At 39.6% G+C, this 21,549-nt stretch overlaps 1 protein-coding gene across 1 annotated transcript in view; it reads right to left on the bottom strand.

Moving 5' to 3' along the window:
• The window catches only part of fto (FTO alpha-ketoglutarate dependent dioxygenase), a 227,631-nt gene that overhangs the window by 166,897 nt on the left and 39,185 nt on the right, over positions 1–21,549 (bottom strand). Inside the window, exons 2-5 of the mRNA XM_017693109.2 lie at positions 17,515–17,592; positions 14,720–15,491; positions 6,754–6,981; positions 1,619–1,698 (exon numbers count right to left, since the gene is read on the bottom strand). Of these exons, the coding sequence (XP_017548598.1) occupies positions 1,619–1,698; positions 6,754–6,981; positions 14,720–15,491; positions 17,515–17,592 (1,158 nt within the window). The remainder of the gene's footprint in view (positions 1–1,618; positions 1,699–6,753; positions 6,982–14,719; positions 15,492–17,514; positions 17,593–21,549) is intronic.

Genomic DNA, 21,549 nt, shown 5'->3' on the forward strand with positions numbered 1-21,549 from the left:
TCACACCCTAAACTACTATGTTAGTATAGAGAAATCCAGCTGTCTGTTAGCTGGTATTTGAATACAGTGATATGCTCTGACATGACTGTGTTAGGACTGATGGCACTAAGGCAGTGTGATCCATCACTGACGTACTGAGCCAGCTAATGTTTGCTGTTCGTACTAAGGTGACGGTGAGAAACTAAAAAGTTTAGCACTGTTTTTGGCCACTTGTTTATCATTTGTTGTTCATCACCAGACAGCTAAAATAATCTTTTCTTTCTTAAATTATGACTATTGCACTAACTGCGGCCGTGCTTTTCCAGCTTATAAAAACAGCCAACCAGAAACTCTCTCCCACTGTCACATGACAGATTTGTGACATGTTCCACTGTTTGGTGAGTGTTTGTCCTGTTCTGACCATAAAGGATAGTTTAAAAAAGCAATTAACCACCCAGGAGCAAAAATCAGCCTTTAAACCTGAAAGAAATAATGAGTTGACATCTATGTATGTATTGATATCAAACAATATGAATTTTGTTTATCATGATAACATTTTTTTGCCATGTCACCCAGCTCTAGCGCTACATAACGAGTTACTTTTATGTTAGATTATTTACACTCTGTATCAACAGATGCACTTTGAATATTTTTTCAATTTGTTTTGATGCCAAACAATGACGAAAAACTGTACAAACAACAATAACTTTTCATTAAATTCTAATTACAATAAAGAATCTCCTCTATTAATGCACTGATAATAATACATGGACTAAAAACAGGTCTTTTTCTTCAACCCCACTGAACACTGTCTAGTCTCTAATCTCCGATGCTTAATGGTTGTATAGTTGTTGAATATCGTATTTAATTTTTTTTTCAATATATATTTGTATGCAAAAGTTTGGGCACCCTGGATAAATGACATTTTGTTGATTTTCTAAGTGAAAACAAGTTGACACATTCTCTACAGAGAACACATTTCTGCACATTTTAAGGTACAATTACTGTTCATTTAACATATTAAATGTTGCTGCTGAATTGAACATATTTAGGAGAAAAAAAATATACAGTGTGCCACTTACAAAAGTTACATTTGTCATGTGTTTTCCAATATGATCAATTCAGCAAAAAAAGAATCTGTGCTCTAAAATTAGCAGAAAAATGTCATATGTAAGTGTGCTTTATGGACAGGATGTGTTAACTTATTTTCACTTAGAAAAAATCTACAAAACATAATTTGACCAGGAGTATGCAACCTTTTGCACACAACTGTAGTGTTTGTATAGTCCATTGTGTGTATTTGTTGTCTTTTGCTCTGTTGCCTGCTGCTCTTCTCGGCTGACTGTAGCACTATGTCCTGGAGTAACTGCATTTCGGTCCTCACTCAAGACATAAATTGTGAGAAGAAAGGACAATAAAGTTGAGTTTGACAATTTTTTCGCCCACCTTCAAACACAAACAGTATCAGCTGAACGTTTTGACAGAGTTTCTACACTTGTTTTAATAAGCCACAAGCAGAAGTAATTAATATCAGATACACTGTGCTTTTCATATCGTTGGCAATAACTGGCTTCTAAGGTTTAAGAAAATCAGCACAGGTGAAACTGGTCAAATAACCATAGAGACAGGCATGCCTCACCTGTGCGACTCTGTGCGTTGAGCTGAATCTGGCTGTGTCCCCTGCCAGTACGCAATGCTGGTGTGTCCTGTTCAGGTCATCTACAGGCACACAGATACACACAGACAGATATAAAGAAGAGTCAAGAACCTCTCATTTAAGTTCCAGTCATAACAGCCATTAATGATAAATAGTTTATTATTCAGGAGATATTTCATAGAGAATATATACAACAATGACACTTCATTTTTAGCGTTCCTTTTAGATAAAACAAACCCTTAACGGACCCTCAGTAACATGTCATCAATTTATGAAGGTTAGGATAGGTTTTGGTATAAGATTAGGCCAGGGTTAGGTTTTGGGTAAGGCTGGGTAAGGTAGAAATGAAAGTAACTTATTAATGATACATCTACTTAATGAAAGTAATGTATACACAGAATATCTACAAGATATTTATTTCAATACATTCAGATACTTCACTACTGCTACTTCACTGATATGTTGTTAATGTGTTACTAATGATCTATATAATCTGTTATAAAGTGTCACCCATATAATTTATCCACTTGCAAAAACTGCAAAAACAGCAGTTTCCAAAACTGGAGTTAAGCCATGGAAGAGCTGGTAACTGTCACCATCAGACAAACAGCATTTAAAGCGTTTCGCTTTGAGAGAGAGGAGAAGCTTCACTATTTCTTCAGAAATTAAAAGTTTTCTGAAAAAAACTAACAGGTGTTTCTAACCATCCTTCCACTGGGAGAAGATAACTCAACACTATGGATTTTAAATGATGTGTAGCTGTCAAGAAGCCCTTACTGAGAAAAGGAAATTTTCCCATCAAACAAACGTGGTGGTCTCAAAACAAAGAACTGGCCACGAAAAGACCATAGAGGTCAACTTCACTGAATTCTACCACTGAACTCTGGAGGTGTAGAAAAATATCCCTGCAGAAAAACTGAAAAGAAGTCTCTCAAGAAGAATACGAGCTGTAATATATGCAAAAGATAGACAGACAAAATAACGAAAATGTAGATGTTATGTTTAGTTGTTGAGGCTTTTGGGTAGTTTTCTGGTTTAAATGCCTAAAACTGCAAAATGACTAACATAATGGCAAAAATGGCTAAAAAAAATGACAAATGAAGGGTGGACACACTACTGTGTGTTTATACTATATTCATGGATTACAGTTCTTTTAGAAAGAATGCAAGATCATGAGTTAATCTTCAAACAGGCTTAAAAATATCTAGATTAAAGTTTTACTCACATCATACTGTGCTAATTATCAATCTTTTAAAGTTTACTAGTATTGTTAATGGTGACAAATTCTGCATATCAGTCAGACCCTACTGAATCAATGTTCCCATATTTCAGGCAGCAATAATACAAGGAAAAACATGGATCACTCTTTCTTTTCCGCCTCCACACTTGTTCAACAAATCAAAAGCTCCAGACGACTTTCTCTCTCCCTCTTTCTCTTTTCGGCCTCCAGTCTAGGACAGAAGAACTAATGTGACTCTAAAACCCCTGAAACACACAAGTCTCAAAGAACTCCTGCTGGCTGCCTTTTTTGTGCACTGTGTAACTATGAAAAAGCCTGAAAACTCATGTTCAACAAATCAAAAGGTCTGGACCCCTTCTTCTCCCTCTCTACGGCCTCCAGCCTAGGACAGGAGTACTAAAACATGACCCTAAAACTCCTCAGAATGCACAAGTCTTGAAGGACTCCCGCTGGCTGCCTTTGTTGTGTGCTATGTAACTATGAAAAGGCCTAAAAAACCAAAGTGGCCACGTCTGGTTGTGTTTCCTTTCCAGACTATTATTCCTCCCTCTAGTATTACATCCTTTTAAGAACGCTTTATATTCAATAATGCGCGATCGCTCTCGACCCGGGCCCTCTCGCAAGCCCTTTGAATGAATCATGAGGCGAAACAAATTCCCGTAATAAATATCTATCATTATTCTCTTGTCATCGGGGTTGCCTCCTGTCCAGTCGAGGAAGCAGGCTTTTAAATCTATTGGGTCAAAGCGTCTGCCCGCTCCCAGGAGCATTCAAAACTGGAAATCTTATTACGGGCTGAGGCCCGGCGCATTGTTCTTTCCTTAACCAGCCCCTAAATTCCATTTGGTGCAAATACAGTGATTCAATTTGCACTCGACAGCTCAGGCATTAGCGGATCGAGGGGGCAAAGCGGCGACAAATAATGTTTCAGGAAATTACAGACAAAGCGCAGCGTCGTCTTTTTTCTTATTAGAGCTGCAAAGCTCGCATCTAGAAACCTCAGAAAGATAAAGAGATGTTTAAAGGGCCCATATCCTATATTTTTCTTGTATTTTATTTGCTTCCTTAAATTGTTACTATTGAGTGGTTGTATGACTAAAAAAAACATCATATTTCATTTTACTTGACCATTTTATAACCTCTCTTTTCCCCTTAGAATAAAAAAGGCCGTTACTGCTCCTTTAATACTGTATATGGAAATGAGCTCTGTTCTGATTGGCCATCCTGTGTTGAGTCCAGGCAGAAACACTCCTAATAACTTCATCATGACTGGGTGAGGTTAAACTAAAAAGGTTGGTTTTAGTTTGAATACACCTGGTCAAATGGCAGGTTTCATTGGTGAGATGAGAATAAGTTCCTCTACAGTTAAATATGGCATTATTCTGCACATTTTCTATTCACTTGTTGATATATTGGAAAGCAATGGTACATAAAATATAAAGGTACTATGTATATAGTACATCAACAAAGCAAGGAAAATTCAAGGTATGAATTCATGAATCTTCTATGATATGGGCCCTTTAAAAGACCACAGATGCTGGGACACATTTAATCCAATATGGAGTGGATTTCTTCATATTCTGTCAAGAGTGGGGCAAGAAAAGTCCATGCTGATGTCATTAGGCATTGGCCACTTAGATGTAGGCCAAATAGAAAACCAATAAATTTGGTAGCTTTTGAATGTAATTAATAACCAACCCACTATGTAGTGGTTCAGCTCTATACAATTCATCACAGTGGACTGAAAACAGACTGATAACACATAAATCAAGTCTAGTTAGAGGCCTCTCACTCAAAGAGAGAGAGAGAGAAAGGCCCAATCCCTTTTCTTCTTTTTGGCCCTACCCTTTTTTTTCGATTGTCACCCTAAACCCTTGGAACTGAGTTACAAGGGGTGGTGGTTGAAATCTTGCCCTACGAAATGGGACCCTCAAATTAAACAAATAAATAAATAAATAAATTACCAGCTACTAGCGGTGCTCTGTAGGAAACCCAGCCCGTATTCAGTGATAGCAGAGAATGCTTTAGTTAAATTTAGGGCATCATATGCTTTCAAAGAAGGGGTATAAGACAATTATTTATTATCACCCACAGCTGATTCTTTGGTAATACAAAGCTGAAGTCAGCTATTCTCCAGGTTCTTGCTCGAATTTTCCTGTTCCACCTTAAATGGAGCAACAGTGATATTCTGCCGATTCAGGCGTCAACACTGCCGGACTATTTAAAGGGAATGGGAAAGTTAGCTAGCTAGCTACCGAGACATTAGCATGCTATTAGTGATTTTTTGTGCTTGTTATGAAGAAAATGACCATAATACACTGAAACGACATCAAACGAAGATAATACAATGGTTCGCTCGCGCAGCCGGTTTTTCTACATTTCCTCATAACACTCTGTTTGGAGTGAGCCGCTGAAAAATCTCTATTTGGAGGACCATTTAGCCCTAACACTTCACCCTACCAATCTATCTCAACAAAAATTGGGACGCCCTAACCCTAGACGTGCAAAACTGAGGGCTAAGGGCCCACAGACACGCACCGATTCCAAACAGATGAACACATCTAAAGAGAGACAATAAAACTGTGTCTGTGTCTGCGTGTGTATGTGAGTATGACCAAGGGAAAAAAATATTAGTCATGCTCGTCCACACTGAACGACTAACATAAAAAGTGTCCTTATTGAGGTCATCAGACACACAATGTTAGAGGTTCTGCACACATGTGTGTGTGTGTGTGGCATGGATTTAAAGTAAGCACATCTGCTTTATCCATCAGAATCAAGGACTGAATTAGTTTTACTTGTCTCTCAGACTCTCTCTCGTTCTTTCTCCAGCTGAGATCAAGGTCACAGATCCACATAACATTTTTCTTTTGTTTTGTCTTACCATCTCTAACGCGATGATAAGCAATGCAATGAGTAATGTCGTTATATTAAGTCTGGAAATTCAATTAAAAATAAGAAAACCTAAATACGGCATTTTTCTGCAAATTTAAGTGTACAACTTCTATTTCAATTCCATTTCAGTTTTAATTTCTAATTTCTATTCATGATGCAAGTTTGATATACAGAAAAGAAAAGAAAAAATAAATTATAAAATGTGTCAGAACTTCTGCACTGATCACATTTTATGTTTCCAAGATGTTAAAGCTGGAGCCACAAATCTAATGTTGCTGAATAACACCATATCCAGGTCTTCATTAAGGTTAAACAGACTTTTGAATGTGGTGTAGAGCTGTGGTTCTCAACCTTTTCCACCTCAAGGCCCACTTAATTATCATAGAAAACATGAACGCATTTCTGGGAAATTGTTTAGTGTGCCTATCCTTGCACAACAGGACGTTTATCATTGGTCAAATTGGGCTAATGTGAGCTTCTTTTATACCAGACATCAGACAGGATGGTTGCAAAGTAAGCAGCAAAGTCAGTTTCTGTGTTTCTGCAATGCATTTTTATACCAGTCACTCACAAGTGGACAACTGCTGGTTACAGGGCTTGTATTAATATCCTTTACCAAATTATAATTAGTAGGGTCCATACTCTAGGGTTAAAGTGGTTGACCACAGTGTTCAATTACACAGTGAAAGTTCATTATTTTTATAGTTCACAATAGGTCATACTGGGGTCTAAACCACAGAGACAACTCTATGCAGCCTGGTCTGGATGTGGTCTGAGCAGATTAAGAGATGTTTTATGCATGTAATCATGGAAAAGATTTGGATGAATATTGAAGCAAAGAAGCAAAATATGGACACCAAACATGTCTTGGCTACATCAGGTATATGTAAATTTCTGTATACTGAATTTCCAAACCATTCCTGTAAGCATAAATGTGTTGATGTACCCTTAAGCACACCAAAAATTCTGTAAGTGCATCTACCTGTCATGTAATAGCAGTCTCCAGACTGCAGCGGCAGGGCCAGCCCCGGCGTGTGGATGTCCCAGGCCACCTTCAGCCCCACACGCCAGCATGCCTTCTCTTTCTCTTCTTCTTCTTTACTCGTGCCCTCATCGCCCCCTTCCTCTTCCTCTCTGCTCCCTCCTTCTTCACCCCCCTTTTCTCCTTCATTTGAAGTTTGTCCTTCTTTCTCCACTGGCGCTTTCACTGCTGTTGACACAACAGCAGTCAGTGGTTAGAATTTAGGAACATTACTAAAACTCTTGTGTAAAGGTGCTGATCCAGAATCAGTCTGAGACTTTTTTCTTGTTTTAATAAATGCTGCTATACTTTACACATTTTTGTTATTTTAACCATGATTTTTTTTTTATTCAAATATACCTGTTTGTGGCTGAAAACATATATAACATTCTAATTCAAATTTATACCACTTCCAGTAAATAAACCCACCTCAGAACAATGTTTTCTAACATTTTTTCTAACATACTAAAATTTCTTTCAAGGCTCTTTTTTGTTCGGCAGCTTTTTGTCCAAAATGTCTGTTCCACCACAAACGGAGAAGCAATAAAGGGCAGTCGTGGGCTGGAGGTTAGAGAACTGGCCCTGTGACCGGAAGGTTGCCGGTTCAATCCACAGGGCTGGCAGTCCATGACTAAGGTGTCCTTGAGCAAGACACCTAACCCCCAACTGCTCCCCAGGCTGGATAGGGTTGCCCAGCGCTCCGGGCAAGTGTGCTCACTGCCCCCTAGTGTGTGTGTTCACTGGTGTGTATGTGGTGTTTCACTTCACGGATGGGTTAAAATTTCCCCGGTTGTGGGATCAAAAAAGTATCACTTACTTACTAATAAGAAGCTACCCTCAGCATCACCAAATTTCTCAAGCCATTTGTTTCATAGGTTCATCCCATACACTCACATCTCTGATCCTCAAACATTTGAAACTGGGAAAATGTTGGAGTCATTCACACTATCAGTACTGGCTGGTCCACTGCTTGGTGCACAAGGCCTCTAAGACCACTGCCTTGTTTGATGCAGCTGACAAGTCAGGAGACTTCTCAAGCGGAACGAGAGGAAATGTGGCAATCGCTCAGGTGTCCATGCCAGACTATGGCTAACCGCCCCAAAAACAGCTATTCCATTATGTCCTCTGCCTCGAAAACAAAGTGAACTACTTCAGATGCAACAGACTAGACAGCAGAGGACATTGAGGTACTCTTGTCTTTTCATCTTTCATCTGAAACATGACTGAAAGACCCCTGACTCATGCAGTACACTGGTGTATCGCATGACATAGATTTGAATACCCTGTGGATACTGTAATGAAACATGTAATGTTTTTTAATTCAATAATAGGAAAAACTTTTCTTTCATTTTTATGCTTTTATTGCAGACTACTGGACAAAACGTGTGATGTTACATTAGTGGTAACAGGTAAACTTAGAAAAGGTGTAATAGCGAGATCCCTTTGTTAACTACATTTTAACCACCTTTAAGGACTAAGAAGGTAGAAAGAAAGGAATGAGGCTGAATATGACAACAGTAAGGATGTCTAATCTATATTGTCCAGATTAGAGAAAATATTGTGATAAAAAATTTGCTTTACTCTAAGTTCACCCTGTATTGTCATAGATGTGAGTTTTCAAAACAAGTCAACACGTTTTGGAGCTTTAGCGCAAATACTGATGAATTTCTAGGACCTCTATAACATCCGATATTATCATCCGACATATTGAACAGGCCCTAAACCTAATCCTAGATCAGCACCCTTATACTGCAAGTTTTAATAAATACAGGCTGCAGTGTTTGGAGTAAGGAATGACTGGAGGTATTTCCTTTCTTCCAGGCTTGCAAAGAAAGAAGAAGAAAAAGAGAGAGAGAGGGAGAGTAAGGAGAGAGAGACCAATAACCAAAGAAGAGAGCAGAAAGCAAAGAGTACAGGGTTGACATCCTTCAGTAAAATCAATACTAAACTCCTCTCAGAGGCCCCGCACCCAGAGCAGGCCTTTCTCTTTGCTCAGCAGGGATAAATAGTAACTTAATTTCAGCCCCACGTTCCCTGACATAGCTCTCAAAGGGCCTCCGGCATGAAGCACATCAGCAGCTACTCAGGATTCAATCAGAAACCTAGCTGGACAGCTGTAGACAGCAGCTCACAATGAGGGTTTATTTTAGCCCTTATACGCTGCAGTTTTCACAGGTAATAACAAAAGCATGGCATAATTGGATATTAATATTATTATTTCTCACTCGTAAGTTCATTGAAATGAAAGTTTGAAAGTGTAGATTCTAAACTTTTTTTTGTTGTGTCTTTAAGAAGAGGAGGAAATATTGTAATATTTCATATAAAATTATAGTACATTCTTGTTCTGAGTAAAGAAAAAAACATTCTTTACATTTTTTACAAGTTTTGGTCAAGTATTGACATCAAGACAGACAGAGAAATGATCAGAAGAGCGGACTCTAACATACCAGTACAGAATGTAAGTCCAATTCCATATAAACTCTTTAATTAATCCTGTAATTGTGCAGTTATGTTTAAATATTATATGAGAATGACAGCAATAGCTGGATTTCTTCGAATTAACATTAGAAAGGGTAGGATTCTAAAACTTCTAAATAACCACAGAGGTCATTTTGACTGTTTGAATTTTAGATGCTTATTTATACCAGAGAATATAAATGTTATGAGAAATATATGTTACATATGTTATATAGAACAGGACAATTTCACAGGCCACTATTTTTTGCATTGTTGTGATATGTCATGAGAAATGCCTGGATGACAAATTTAAATTGAGTTTTCAAAAATAAATATTCCATAAGTGCCAGTACTAATAGTAGAAAACAGAGGTTATATAAACATCACAAATTATACCTTTTAGTAAGTAAAGCACTGTATCAAAAGCAAATGTATTACTTTCACATGTCAAAATCTTGCCTATTTTACTGCTAAACATCAAATTTGACCGTAAAATTAAATTAGATTAAAAAAAAGGTCACAAAAACAGCATGAAATGAACTTATGCGTATCAAGAAAACTAACAACTATGTATTATTTAAACTGTTTATGATAGTTAAATATAACTATATTATTAAAGGAAATTCATAAGACATGGCAGTAAAGTGTATCTTGTGTGGGCAGATGTGTAGCTAAAAGCTAGACAATGGCTGTGTCTCAAACCATATACTACCATACCAAATAGTACGTCAGGAACAGGACACTACCATTAGCAGTGCATATATGTGCATATATTATAGTTGTATGTACAGTATAGTAGTATGTGATTTGAGTGCAGCCTATGTGATCCTATGTGATATCATCCAAAGTGAATGCCGTGCACATTTGACTCTGATACCGTTCCTTTAAAAATATGATGTTTCTGGCCTTCCTCACATGGGGCTCAGCCATCTTCAGTACCTTACTTTCTTCTAAGCACTATTCAGATGAGATTAGTTTATAAGGGAAGGGCACTTTTATCACAAGACATCTTAATGTTTATGACCAATGGGCACGGGATCTCAGTCAAAATAACTGGACAATGACATTAAGCATCACCTTGATTTTAGTCAAAGAGACCACAAGTAAACACTCCCTCGAGTGCCTTCCTAAGAAGAAACTTCTTTTCCACAGAAAAAACAGCATTTTTACCAACACATCAATGCATATTCATGTATCTGGTTTTACAGAAGGTAAAATTTGGAATCTTTATTGGCGTGAGAGGGTCATTACTTCTAATGACAATGTCATACTAAAACAGGCACTTAGTAACAGTTAGGGAATAGCAGATAAAGTGGTTTTAATTTGTCAAAATTATCACATTGCAAAATTTGAAAATGGTTCAAATGACCGCCTTGGCCTTTCTAGGTTTAAAGAAGTTTAAAAAATGAATAGAATAATTAGACAACAGTGGATGAACAGAACTATTTGAATGGAAGTTTTGTGGTTCAGTGTGAGTTGTGGCCATATTGCACCTTTAAAAGCTTAGCTTTTCAAAGGAACTTTGCTGAGACACGGAAAACACTTTTCAAAAAGAGCAGGCATTGTGAAAACGGGTTTGTGAGAACACGGCTGTGTTCTGCTCACTTCAGAGTGCATTACCGCATTACAAACCAGATCGATCGAGGATCCGGTCCAGAGGGGCACAAACAATGGAACATGTGCGCATGCTAACGCAGGAATCTTGTAAGAAGTCGTAAAAAAGCAGAAGGGTCCTCCTGGTAACGATTCCATTTCGCCTGGTCTGCAGAGCTTCAGAGCGAGGGCTCTAAAGTGAGCGCCGCAGCTGGTGTGTGTTCACACAGGAAAAGCTTTTGTCAGGAGAAGAGGGGAGCTGAGAGGTCAATTTGGCCTCAGAAGGGAGCAGCTGAAAAGTAACTCTGCACAGGCATACGAAGCTGTGCTGCGCTCAGGCCGTGTTTGAAGCGGGCCCTAGCGAGGCCGAAGGTGAAATTTGTCGGTACGTATGAGTGAAACAAAGCAAAGGCAGGTGGTTCTCTTTAAAGAAATGCTCTGCTCAGTCTAATACATGCTTTTACATGCTGTTTCTTCAAATAAATGAACACCATCTTACTGATCTGAACACTTGTTAGCTTTGATTTTCTTTGAGGTCAGTTCAAGCAAGAAAAATGCAACAGTCACAAACTGCTGGCAAAATGCAAGATAATACTAAGTGAGGCAATGTATAAGCGTTTCTTCTGGCTAGCATGTAGCAGGCTGGCTAATTATATGATCGCTATTGCGTTTAAGCTAATCCACACATTAACCAAAAAATGTCCACAGTTCTCCCCTTATCCCAAATGTAGACAGTCAGCTAAGATATTTTTGGTGTCCTAAGTTTGCTTCTTTAGTTTAGCAATGGAGCTACAAGGCTAATGACACTAATTAAGGCTAATAAAGAAGTAACAGAAACTTGTACCATACTAGTTAGTTCAGTGCAAACTGCAGGCCTAAACATCACACCATGCTCGCTTTACACTGCATCAAGTCATTAAGAAGCTCAAACAGACTTGCTTATGGGCTTTCTGACTCTGTATGACAGAACTGTTCATCTATTAATCTATAAAAATGGCCAAACAAGAATGAACAAAATTCAGGTTTAAGATGAATGCTGCTACTGCTTGTCTTTCTTATACTTTTTTTCTATTTTTGTAGATACCAGTTTGTCATACAATATCATAAAACACATAAGCAAGTCTACTTTATACTGCACAAAGGGGAATTGCACCAATGTGTAAACAATGCTGCATAACTGAATGGTTAAGAGGTAATCAAAGTTATTCAGGGTGAGTTAATGTGAAATGTTCTATTTTAGAGAGTCCAAATTGTTCTCAGTGGTGGTGATAGGAAGCAGACATTTGTTGAGTTTTGAAAGTATAAAGTGCTAGGAATACTCTGCCTGATGCCTGAAACTTTCTGATGAGTTTTGAGATGTTTGCATAAAATTAATTTTTTCATGACAGAATTTTTTTTTCCAGGCTTAGCACTGTTTTACCATTATCAACACTACATATCAAAAACTCAGTAAATAAATTGGTTATATTTGAGAATATATACACTGCGCAAAACAATTAAGGGAACACTTACAACACAATATGACTCCAAGTAAATCAAACTTCTGTGAAATCAAACTGTCCACTTAGGAAGCAACACTGATTAACAATCAATTTCACATGCTGTTGTGCAAATGGAACAGACAACAGGTGGAAATTATTGGCAATTAGCAAGACACACTCAATAAAGGAGTGGTTCTGCAGGTGGGACCACAGACCACTTCTCTGTACCTTTCTGCTTTCTGGATGATGTTTTGTTCACTTTTGAATGTTGGTGGTGCTTTCACACTCGTGGTAGCATGAGACGGACTCTACAACCCACACAAGTGGCTCAGGTAATGCAGCACATCCAGGATGGCACATCAATGTGAGCTGTGGCAAGAAGGTTTGCTGTGTCTGTCAGCGTAGTGTCGTAGGCTGGAGGCGCTACCAGGAGACAGGCCAGTACACCAGGAGACGTGGAGGAGGCTGTAGAAGGGCAACAACCCAGCAGCAGGACTGCTACCTCCACCTTTGTGCAAGGAGGAACAGGAGGAGCACAGCAAGAGCCCTGCAAAATGACCTCGACCAGGCCACAAATGTGCATGTGTCTGCACAAACGGTTAGAAACCGACTCCATGAGGATGGTATGAGGGCCTGACGTCCACAGATGGGGCTGTGCTCACAGCCCAACACCGTGCAGGACGCTTGGCATTTGCCAGAGAACACCAGGATTGGCAAATTCGCCACTGGCGCCCTGTGCTCCTCACAGATGAAAGCAGGTTCACACTGAGCACATGTGACAGACATGACAGAGTCTGGAGACGCCGTGGAGAGCAATCTGCTGCCTGCAACATCCTTCAGCAGGACCGGTTTGGCAGTGGGTCAGTAATGGTGTGGGGTGGCATTTCTTTGGAGGGCCGAACAGCCCTCCATGTGCTCGCCAGAGGTAGCCTGACTGCCATTAGGTACTGAGATGAGGTCCTCAGACCCCTTGTGAGACCATATGCTGGTGCAGTTGGCCCTGGGTTCCTCCTAATGCAGGACAATGCTAGACCTCATGTGGCTGGAGTGTGTCAGCAATTCCTGTAAGATGAAGGCACTGAAGCTATGGACTGGCCCGCCCGTTCCCCAGACCTGAATCCCATTGAGCACATCTGGGACATCATGTCTCGCTCCATCCACCAACGCCATGTTTAGTCCAGGTCTGGGAGGAGATCCCTCAGGAGACCATCCGCCACATCATCAGGAGCATGCCCAGGCATTGTAGGGAGGCCATACAGGCACGTGGAGGCCACACACAATACTGAGCCTCATTTTGACTTGTTTTAAGGACATTCCATCAAAGTTGAATCAGCCTGTAGTGTGTTTTTCCACTTTCATTTTGTGTGTGACTCCAAATCCAGGCCTGCATTGGTTAATAAATTTAATTTCCATTGATGATTTTTGTTGTCAGCACATTCAACTTTGTACAGAACAAAGTTATCAATGAGAATATTTCATTCATTCAGATCTAGGATGTGTTAGCAGTGTTTGAGCAGTGTATATATATATTCTCAAGAAACAGCCTCAAACCATATCCATAAATATTTGATTGTCATAATGATATTGCAGATAAACAATATTCAAATAATTTAGTAGGTCAGTTGGAGGCCTATATGGCATATATATAAATTATTTGGACACCAAATAAGTGAACACCGTGCTCAGATTTAAAGCATCAATCAATAAATGTCAAAGCATATATATAACAACTGTGAAACAGGGCTGCAGACCCAAACAACGGCACACACTACAGTACAGGATTGATTCTGGCCGATTGGTGCCCTGCTGAAACACGTTTTGATGATAAAAAAATAATATGAGAGAGTATAAGTTAAGTGATTGATGTTGGAGTTAAAAAAAGCCAAAATCTAATATGTCCTCTGGTGTTTCGGACTGTAGCGCTTTTGGTGTGCTAACAATAGCTTAGTTAGCAAGCTAAACATGTCATACACAACAGAAATAGCTTGGTTTCAGCTAAGTGATGTCAAAATTACACCCATTCATGGGATATCTGAGAGCTTAAAGTTAGTGACTGATGTTAGAGTGAAGGTTGAAATCAAATGTGTTCTTTAGCGTGTGGAGTTCTTAGCCGTCGTAAAGCCACTGTCATGCTTAGTTTTTCACAGGTTTTTCCTTGCTGTAGTTTTTTCCCTCTTTCTATCAGCACCACCTATCGGGCAGCTCCCACACTACAAACCAGAGACCCTTCTAAAATATAAAGGAGTGTAATGTGTTCATTTAGCCATTCAGATGTGGAATAAAAATGTGGTGCATCAAAAATTTTAAACATTGTCATAATTTTCAAAAATTGGCATCATTTTAACTACCGTGATATAACTTATTGCCCCATACAGGCCACTGTTGCATGCCCTCACCTTCAGGTTTGGTCTCTCCAGAACAGCTGTAGCTGTAGACAGCCACAGGTGAGAGTGGCACTAGGTTTTCGTCATGGTGCCAGCCCACCGCCATCTTGCCCATGCCATAGTAGGGCTCCTCCTTCAGATGAGTCATACCGGCCGGGTCCATGTAGTTAATGAGCGTGATGTTAAAATGAACTGGGCCAGTCAGCGAGGGCTGCGGAGGAGAGGAGTGAGAGCAGCCCTGCCCACTGTCCGAATCTTCTTCTCCCTCCTTATGCTCCTCTTTCTCTGACTTTTCCCCTTTCTCCTCCTGCACTCGGTCTTTTTCAGGTTTCTCACTTCTGCTCTCCTCTTTAGAGGCTTCCTGGCTGCCGCTGTTTTCTGTCTCGCTGTGTTTGCGTTTGACACCCCGGGCATTCTTGTGATGCTGGATGTCCGTGCAGAAGAACTGATTGAGCTCCCATAATGCCTTGCAGGCGCTCTTCAGGTCTGGGTCACAGCAGTTCTTCTCGCTTTGGCCTTCAGTCTGCACCTGCCCCTCCTCTTCCTCGCAGTGCCAAGGGATGGTGAAGAGGCGAGTGTCCAAGTAGCGGTAGGTGCAGCCCGGTTGACCCACCAAAGCACGGGACACGGCAGTGAAGACATCCCGGTCCCGCACGCGGACCAGGTCCCTCAGGAGGCAGCCGCGACGCCGCAGAGTGGTCAACGCTGACCGCACGCGTTCATGGAGGCCCTCGGGGAGCGCTCCGGCCTGCCGCAACGCCAGACCCGAGTAGCTGGAGTCCCACTGCAAGAAACACATATTTTGCATTACAAGAATTAAAGGGATAGTTCTGAGAAAAAAAATCTAATTTACCAAACCTTCTTCTTAGCCAAGAAATGCCTGATTTCTAAATTTTCATAGAGCTGTAAGAGTAATGTACAGTGATTTCTTCAATATTTGCATACGCCACAATTTGTTCAGAACTTCAAGGAAATTTAATACAAGGCAAAAACATCCTGAGTAAACACAATATACACAGTTTAAATGATCTTTTCAATTATTGTGGGGAAAGGAAGAAATTTTGGAAGAGATGAGCGAGTAGATTGTTGAAATATACACTAGATGGTCAAAGGTATGTGGATTCCTGACCATCAAATCTAAATGAGCTGGACACAAAATACAAAAACCATGGGATTTTCGGGTGCATCTGTGGGAGTCTGTGCCAATTCAAGCACTGAGGTTGGATGAGAAGGTCACACCAGACTTGTCAAACCATGTCTGAGCCACTGAGGTACAGTCATGCTGGAACAGGAATTAGCCTTCCCCAAACTGTTACCACAAAGTGGGAACCATACAATTGTCTAAAACGTATCATTACCTTTCACTGCAACTAAGGAGCCCAAACCCTAAACAGCCCCAGAACATCACCCCTCCTATACCAAATTTACTGCTGGCACCATGCAATCTCTCAGGTAGCGTTCTCCTGGGATCCATCAAACTCACAAGTGTGAAGCATAATTCACCACTCCAGAGAACACTTCCACTGCTTCAGAGTTCAGTGACTGTATGCTTTACACCACTGCAGTAGACAATTGGCATTGCGTATAATGATCTTAGGCTTATGTGCAACTGCTCTGCCTTGGAAATCCATTTCATGAAGCTGCTGATACACAGGTCTTGGGCTGATGTTGATTCTAGAGGCAATTTGGAACTCTGTAGAGAGTGATGCAACAGGCAATAACCAATTGTTAACGCCCTACACACTGGAGTGAGGAGTTGAATGTGAAACCTTTTGGAGGACAAGGGTCCCTTTATACGTGGTGTAAAGCTAACACAGCATTTCCAACTAAGAACATCATACCTAGTCAAACATGGTGGTGGTAGAGTGATGGTGTAGGAATACTTATAACTGAAAAGAACTATGAATTATGCTCTCTGCTATAAAATTACCTTAAATGAGCAAATCACATCCAAAAGTCCCAGCACTGTTGCTAAAAAACTGCAACTGTGCAAAGAGGAGCAGGCCAAGATACCTCCAATGTGAACAAATGATTCTCCAGTTATAGAAAGCACCTGGTTGCAGTTGTTGCAGTTTTCTAGGTGTGGGCAATCACTTTTTCACGTGTTGCAAAATGTTTTTCCTTGAATAAATGAAATGTTTATTTAAAAATATGTTTAGTGCGTTTTAGGTTTTCCTTCTGCAAGTATCTGAGTCCATGTAGTGTGACAAATATACAAAAACTGAGGAAATCAGGATGGAGCAAATACTTCCTCATGGCACTGTAGCTAACAAGTAATTAAAAGCTTAAACCCAATAAGCACTGAGGTAATTGCATGTCTTAATCAATGCATGTTTACCTCAAATAGCAGTGGGCTGTTAAGTAATGTCTAATAGACTTGCTGATGTGGTTTCTGATACTTTCATACTTTTTTTATGAAAATGGACAAAAGTACAAACAAAATTCAGACAGCAAGTTGGCTCAGTGACGAGTTTTGTTAATTTTAGAGTTTCTAAATTATAGACTCAATCTACAGCAGGTGTGCGATGGTTCATTCATAAAGTTTGCATGATGCTAATTGCTGAAGTATATGATTTCATTACTTTCATTGCTCAAGGGGAAAACTGTAAACATTTGATTTTTCATACTTTAACTTTAAACATGGTGTATAACTACAAAGCACATACAATATATAAACATTTCGACTCTGACAAATAGATTAGACAATCAATCCAATGTGATTCTTGCTGTATTCTTATTATTCTTCTTCTTATTATTATTGTGTTTCTGAAACAGATATGGAGTGTTGTGGAAGCAGGTGGACTCACTAGCTGTTGGAAGCCGGGGTCAGAGGGAGAGAGGAAAGGGATCCGTTGCTCCCCCAACTCCTGAAGCAGCCGGCGCCTCTACACACAAACACAGAGGATGTATACATTTAGAATACTTTTCTTATACTTTGAAAAAGGCATTAGTAATCATTTATAATACTTAATGAGCGAAGGACGCACAGACACAGACACAGACACAAACTACTGTTTACTTGAAAAGGTTTTCAACAATGAAATATCTAATGATTTTTAATCTTATAGGCTGATTGTACTTTGTATGAAGCTGAAAAAAGATAACATAATAATTCAATTAATATGTAAAACACAAATGCAAAGCATTTAAATGAAAAGGAGCCACCCTGAAACAAAGAACTGCAATTGGATCAGACTTATTTTAGCTAATACCTGATCCATTGAAATATGCTGGGATTGGACATCCACAAATTTAACATCTATACTAGTTGTAGAAAAGGTTGCAGGTTGTAGAAAAACATCTGGTTACAGAGTAAACAGGGCGCAAAACAGAGACAAAAACAAAGGATGATAACTGGATCTGACTTATTTTAGCAGATACCTGATACATTAAAATATGACAGGATCAGAGGTCCCTAAATTTAATACCTCTACTAGTTACCTTTTGAAAACATGCTTGATTCCTGCACATCGCAGAATAATGTCCAGCCATAACACATCTGATAGCGAAGTAAACCAGAAACAAAGGATCAGAACCCAGTCAGGCTTATTGTAGCCGATACCTAATTCATTAAAATATGCTGGGACCATGCGCTCCTGTAACCTTAACTGTTTAAAATCGATTTTACAATATTCTATGGCTTTTCAAGGATCACCCAGAACTCTGACTTACATACATGAAGTATGCAAGTATCTGATCATTCTCACCATAAAAGAGATTAAACTAGCTGCATAGGTGATAAATTATGTCAAAAACGTGTGCTGAATTGTAACACATTCAACAAAGCAAGTTTTCAATTCAAATGAGCTCACTGTGCCAGCTACAAACCAGAACCTGACCTTTTCAGTGCCTTTCACTTTGTTATTAACAGAACGTATCATTTTGTAATGCATGACGCACAATGGGATCATCCTTTTTCTGGGAATTACACCCAAAAAAATGTATGACGTGTAGCCCTTCCCGCTCTGAGCAACATTCCCAGAATCCTTCGCGGATTTCCCGTGGCACTCCCGTTCATGGAGGTGTCGGGTTTTTACGACTCCAGCGGGCAGCAGAGGGTCTCCTCTCAGTCGCATAAAAGCCTGCACCCGTCCCATCTGATCAAAGCTCTTTTCATTGGCCCCGCATTCCATTCCGACCTGTAAATCCAATGGCGACCGGCATAAAACTGTGATACCCAAATAAATTTCACAAGGGCAGCAGTGCTTGGGCCCCTACACACACCCCCCAAACTTTTGCAGGTGCAGCAGAGGCCCGATCAGGTTGGGGGGGGAACGTCAGAGAGGGGTCAAGTGACCCTCATTCAACTCCAAACACATACACCTCCTGCTTCAACCCCTCTGAACAGACTGGTAGAACTCTTACGCCATTCCCTTTAACATACGCACACACCACTGCAATGTTTTAAGGAGAAAGAGACTCGTATATATTCCTCGACATTTACTGAGGCTTGCTCTCACATTTCAACAGAGCTAATAATGCCAGCACTCTAAAATAGGATTTAAATAGTCAGGGTGAGTGCAGTTGTGCACAAATAGGGCCTGACTTTTAGGGCAAAATAAAATGTCCTGTTAATAACATTAAAGTGAAGGGCACTAAAAAGGTTACGTCCTGCACTGAGAAAGGACATAAGTGGGAGTGAACATGTGTAGGGCTGCACAACACATGATGTTGGCTAGCTGTTAGTTTGCAATACTGATACTACAGAAGGTAATTACAGATTGCAGATACTCTATCTAACCAGTCACTAAATGTTTCATTTAACCTTTTAAGGACTAAGCCTAGAAGTGGCCACCTGAACATATCTTGTTATTATAAAATGTAAAGCGTTTCACGAAGTTGTGTGGAAAAAGCTTGGTTTTCGATGCCCTGGTCAATTTACAAAGAACACAATTCTTTGTATTTTAATGCACAATTACTGTGTATTTGCTAATCTTAACATGCTGGAAACAATACAACCTATAATGTGGCTTGTGCACAACTGGCAGCACATTTTATGTTTTATTTTGTTTTTATTCCTGAGTATGTTACACTCAACTTAAAAGAAATTGCCTATAAAAATGTCATATTTCAGTTTGTTCCCTTATTTTTATTTTGAAAATCAAAATAACATAATACTGGACATGTTCATAATTTTACATATGACTGTATTGTGATTTATTATCAACTCAGCTTTTCTCTGGTACCAGTTACTGAATGCAAATAATGTTTAAAACTAAAACAGTGCGCAGGCATACATAGTATGTATAAATACATATAAAAATACATATACAAATAAAAGAATTTCTTCTGAGACAAAAATGTGTCAAACAAAAATTGGCTAATGAACTTTGTTCTGTTTGATCTAAAGTATGGACAATACATATGACCATGCAGATGCAGTGTAGATTAGACCTGGGATTTCACAGGAACATCTCATTTTGCTGACATCTCAAACAGTTGTAAAGTTATTTAAGTTAAAACAAAACTGAACAGTGCAACAGTGGTCTTTAAAAGGTTAACTAAACAGGATAGAGGTAGCTTTTTCACACCACTTTATGCATTAAAAGCTGCTATATAAGCATAATATACACATACATGGTCATAATTAATTTTTCCATGAACATTTTAACCTCTCCTTATCACTTAGAATTAAACAGGCTGATTTTGTTTCTGCGCCTTTAACACTGATATGTATTTCAATGAGCTCTGTTCCAATTGGCTGTCCTGTATCACGCCTGGTTCAAAAAGCAGTACAGGCTGAATCATTCCTTATACCCTCTTATAACTGATAGAGTGGGGCAAAATAGCTATAGGCCAAATAGGTAAATATGTATAAATTAGTAGAATTTTATAAAGTATGGAGAATCCCCTTAATTAATGATGGAAGTTCATGTAAATGTCAGAAAACTTGGAATTAATATTAGACCAATTATATTGGTCATTATAAAATATTCACACAATGTAAATGGTAGCTGTTGTTTGCAAATCATGTTTAAAAAAACAACATAGAGGTACAAGGTTTTGTTCGGACAGCAATGACGTAGAAATTTAACCACAATATAGCATTTCAGTCTTATTGCATAATCCTGGTGTGTTTCATGTACTACATGCACTGATCACAAGATATTGCTGTTTCTCTCAAATCAGAAATAACATTCGTCCAGCCTGTTGGTCTCTTTTCTCATAGTTCCCGTAAGCCTCAGCTGTAAGAGCAGCAAGTAGAGAGAGAGACTGGGAAAGGCGCAGCCTTTGAATGGCTTTACGTGAGGAAGCGCGTGGGAATTTATGGTTTGAGTTATTCCATTTAGAGCAGGATAAACAAAGACAGAAAGAAAAGATGCAGACTGTCAGACAGATCTACAAAACAAAATAACATGCACTATTCATGGCCAGTCTGAGCTCAAAGGCCTGGGGAGAGAGAGAAAATAGAAAGACATAGAGGGAGGAGGAGCAGAGAGAGAGAGAGAGAGAGAGAGAGAGAGACAAACAGGATGCAGGAAGCAGAAGAAAGACAGATGAATTGACAGTCTGACTCAGACTCTTTGTTGGTGTCAAATTTCATCTTATGACAGAAATCAAGGCTACAAATGAGGGCCACGGTGTGTATATGTGTGTGACGGTCTACATATGTGCATGTGCGTTTCGCTACCCAATGCAAATGCTCGGCAGCTCTGATGTAAAGCTAAAAGCAACACACAGGCATGCACACACACACATATGCACACAGCTGGGCCAGATAGCAGAGTGCTTGTGCTGGGCTTGAAGAGCAGCGGCCTGTCACGCACATGTCAAATACATCAAGCTGCTCACAAATTCCAGCGAAAACAGGAGACAGACCAGCTTCACTGCACAGATGGACT

This window comes from Pygocentrus nattereri, chromosome 25, assembly GCF_015220715.1.
Source record: "Pygocentrus nattereri isolate fPygNat1 chromosome 25, fPygNat1.pri, whole genome shotgun sequence".
Classification (NCBI taxonomy): Eukaryota; Metazoa; Chordata; class Actinopteri; order Characiformes; family Serrasalmidae; genus Pygocentrus; species Pygocentrus nattereri.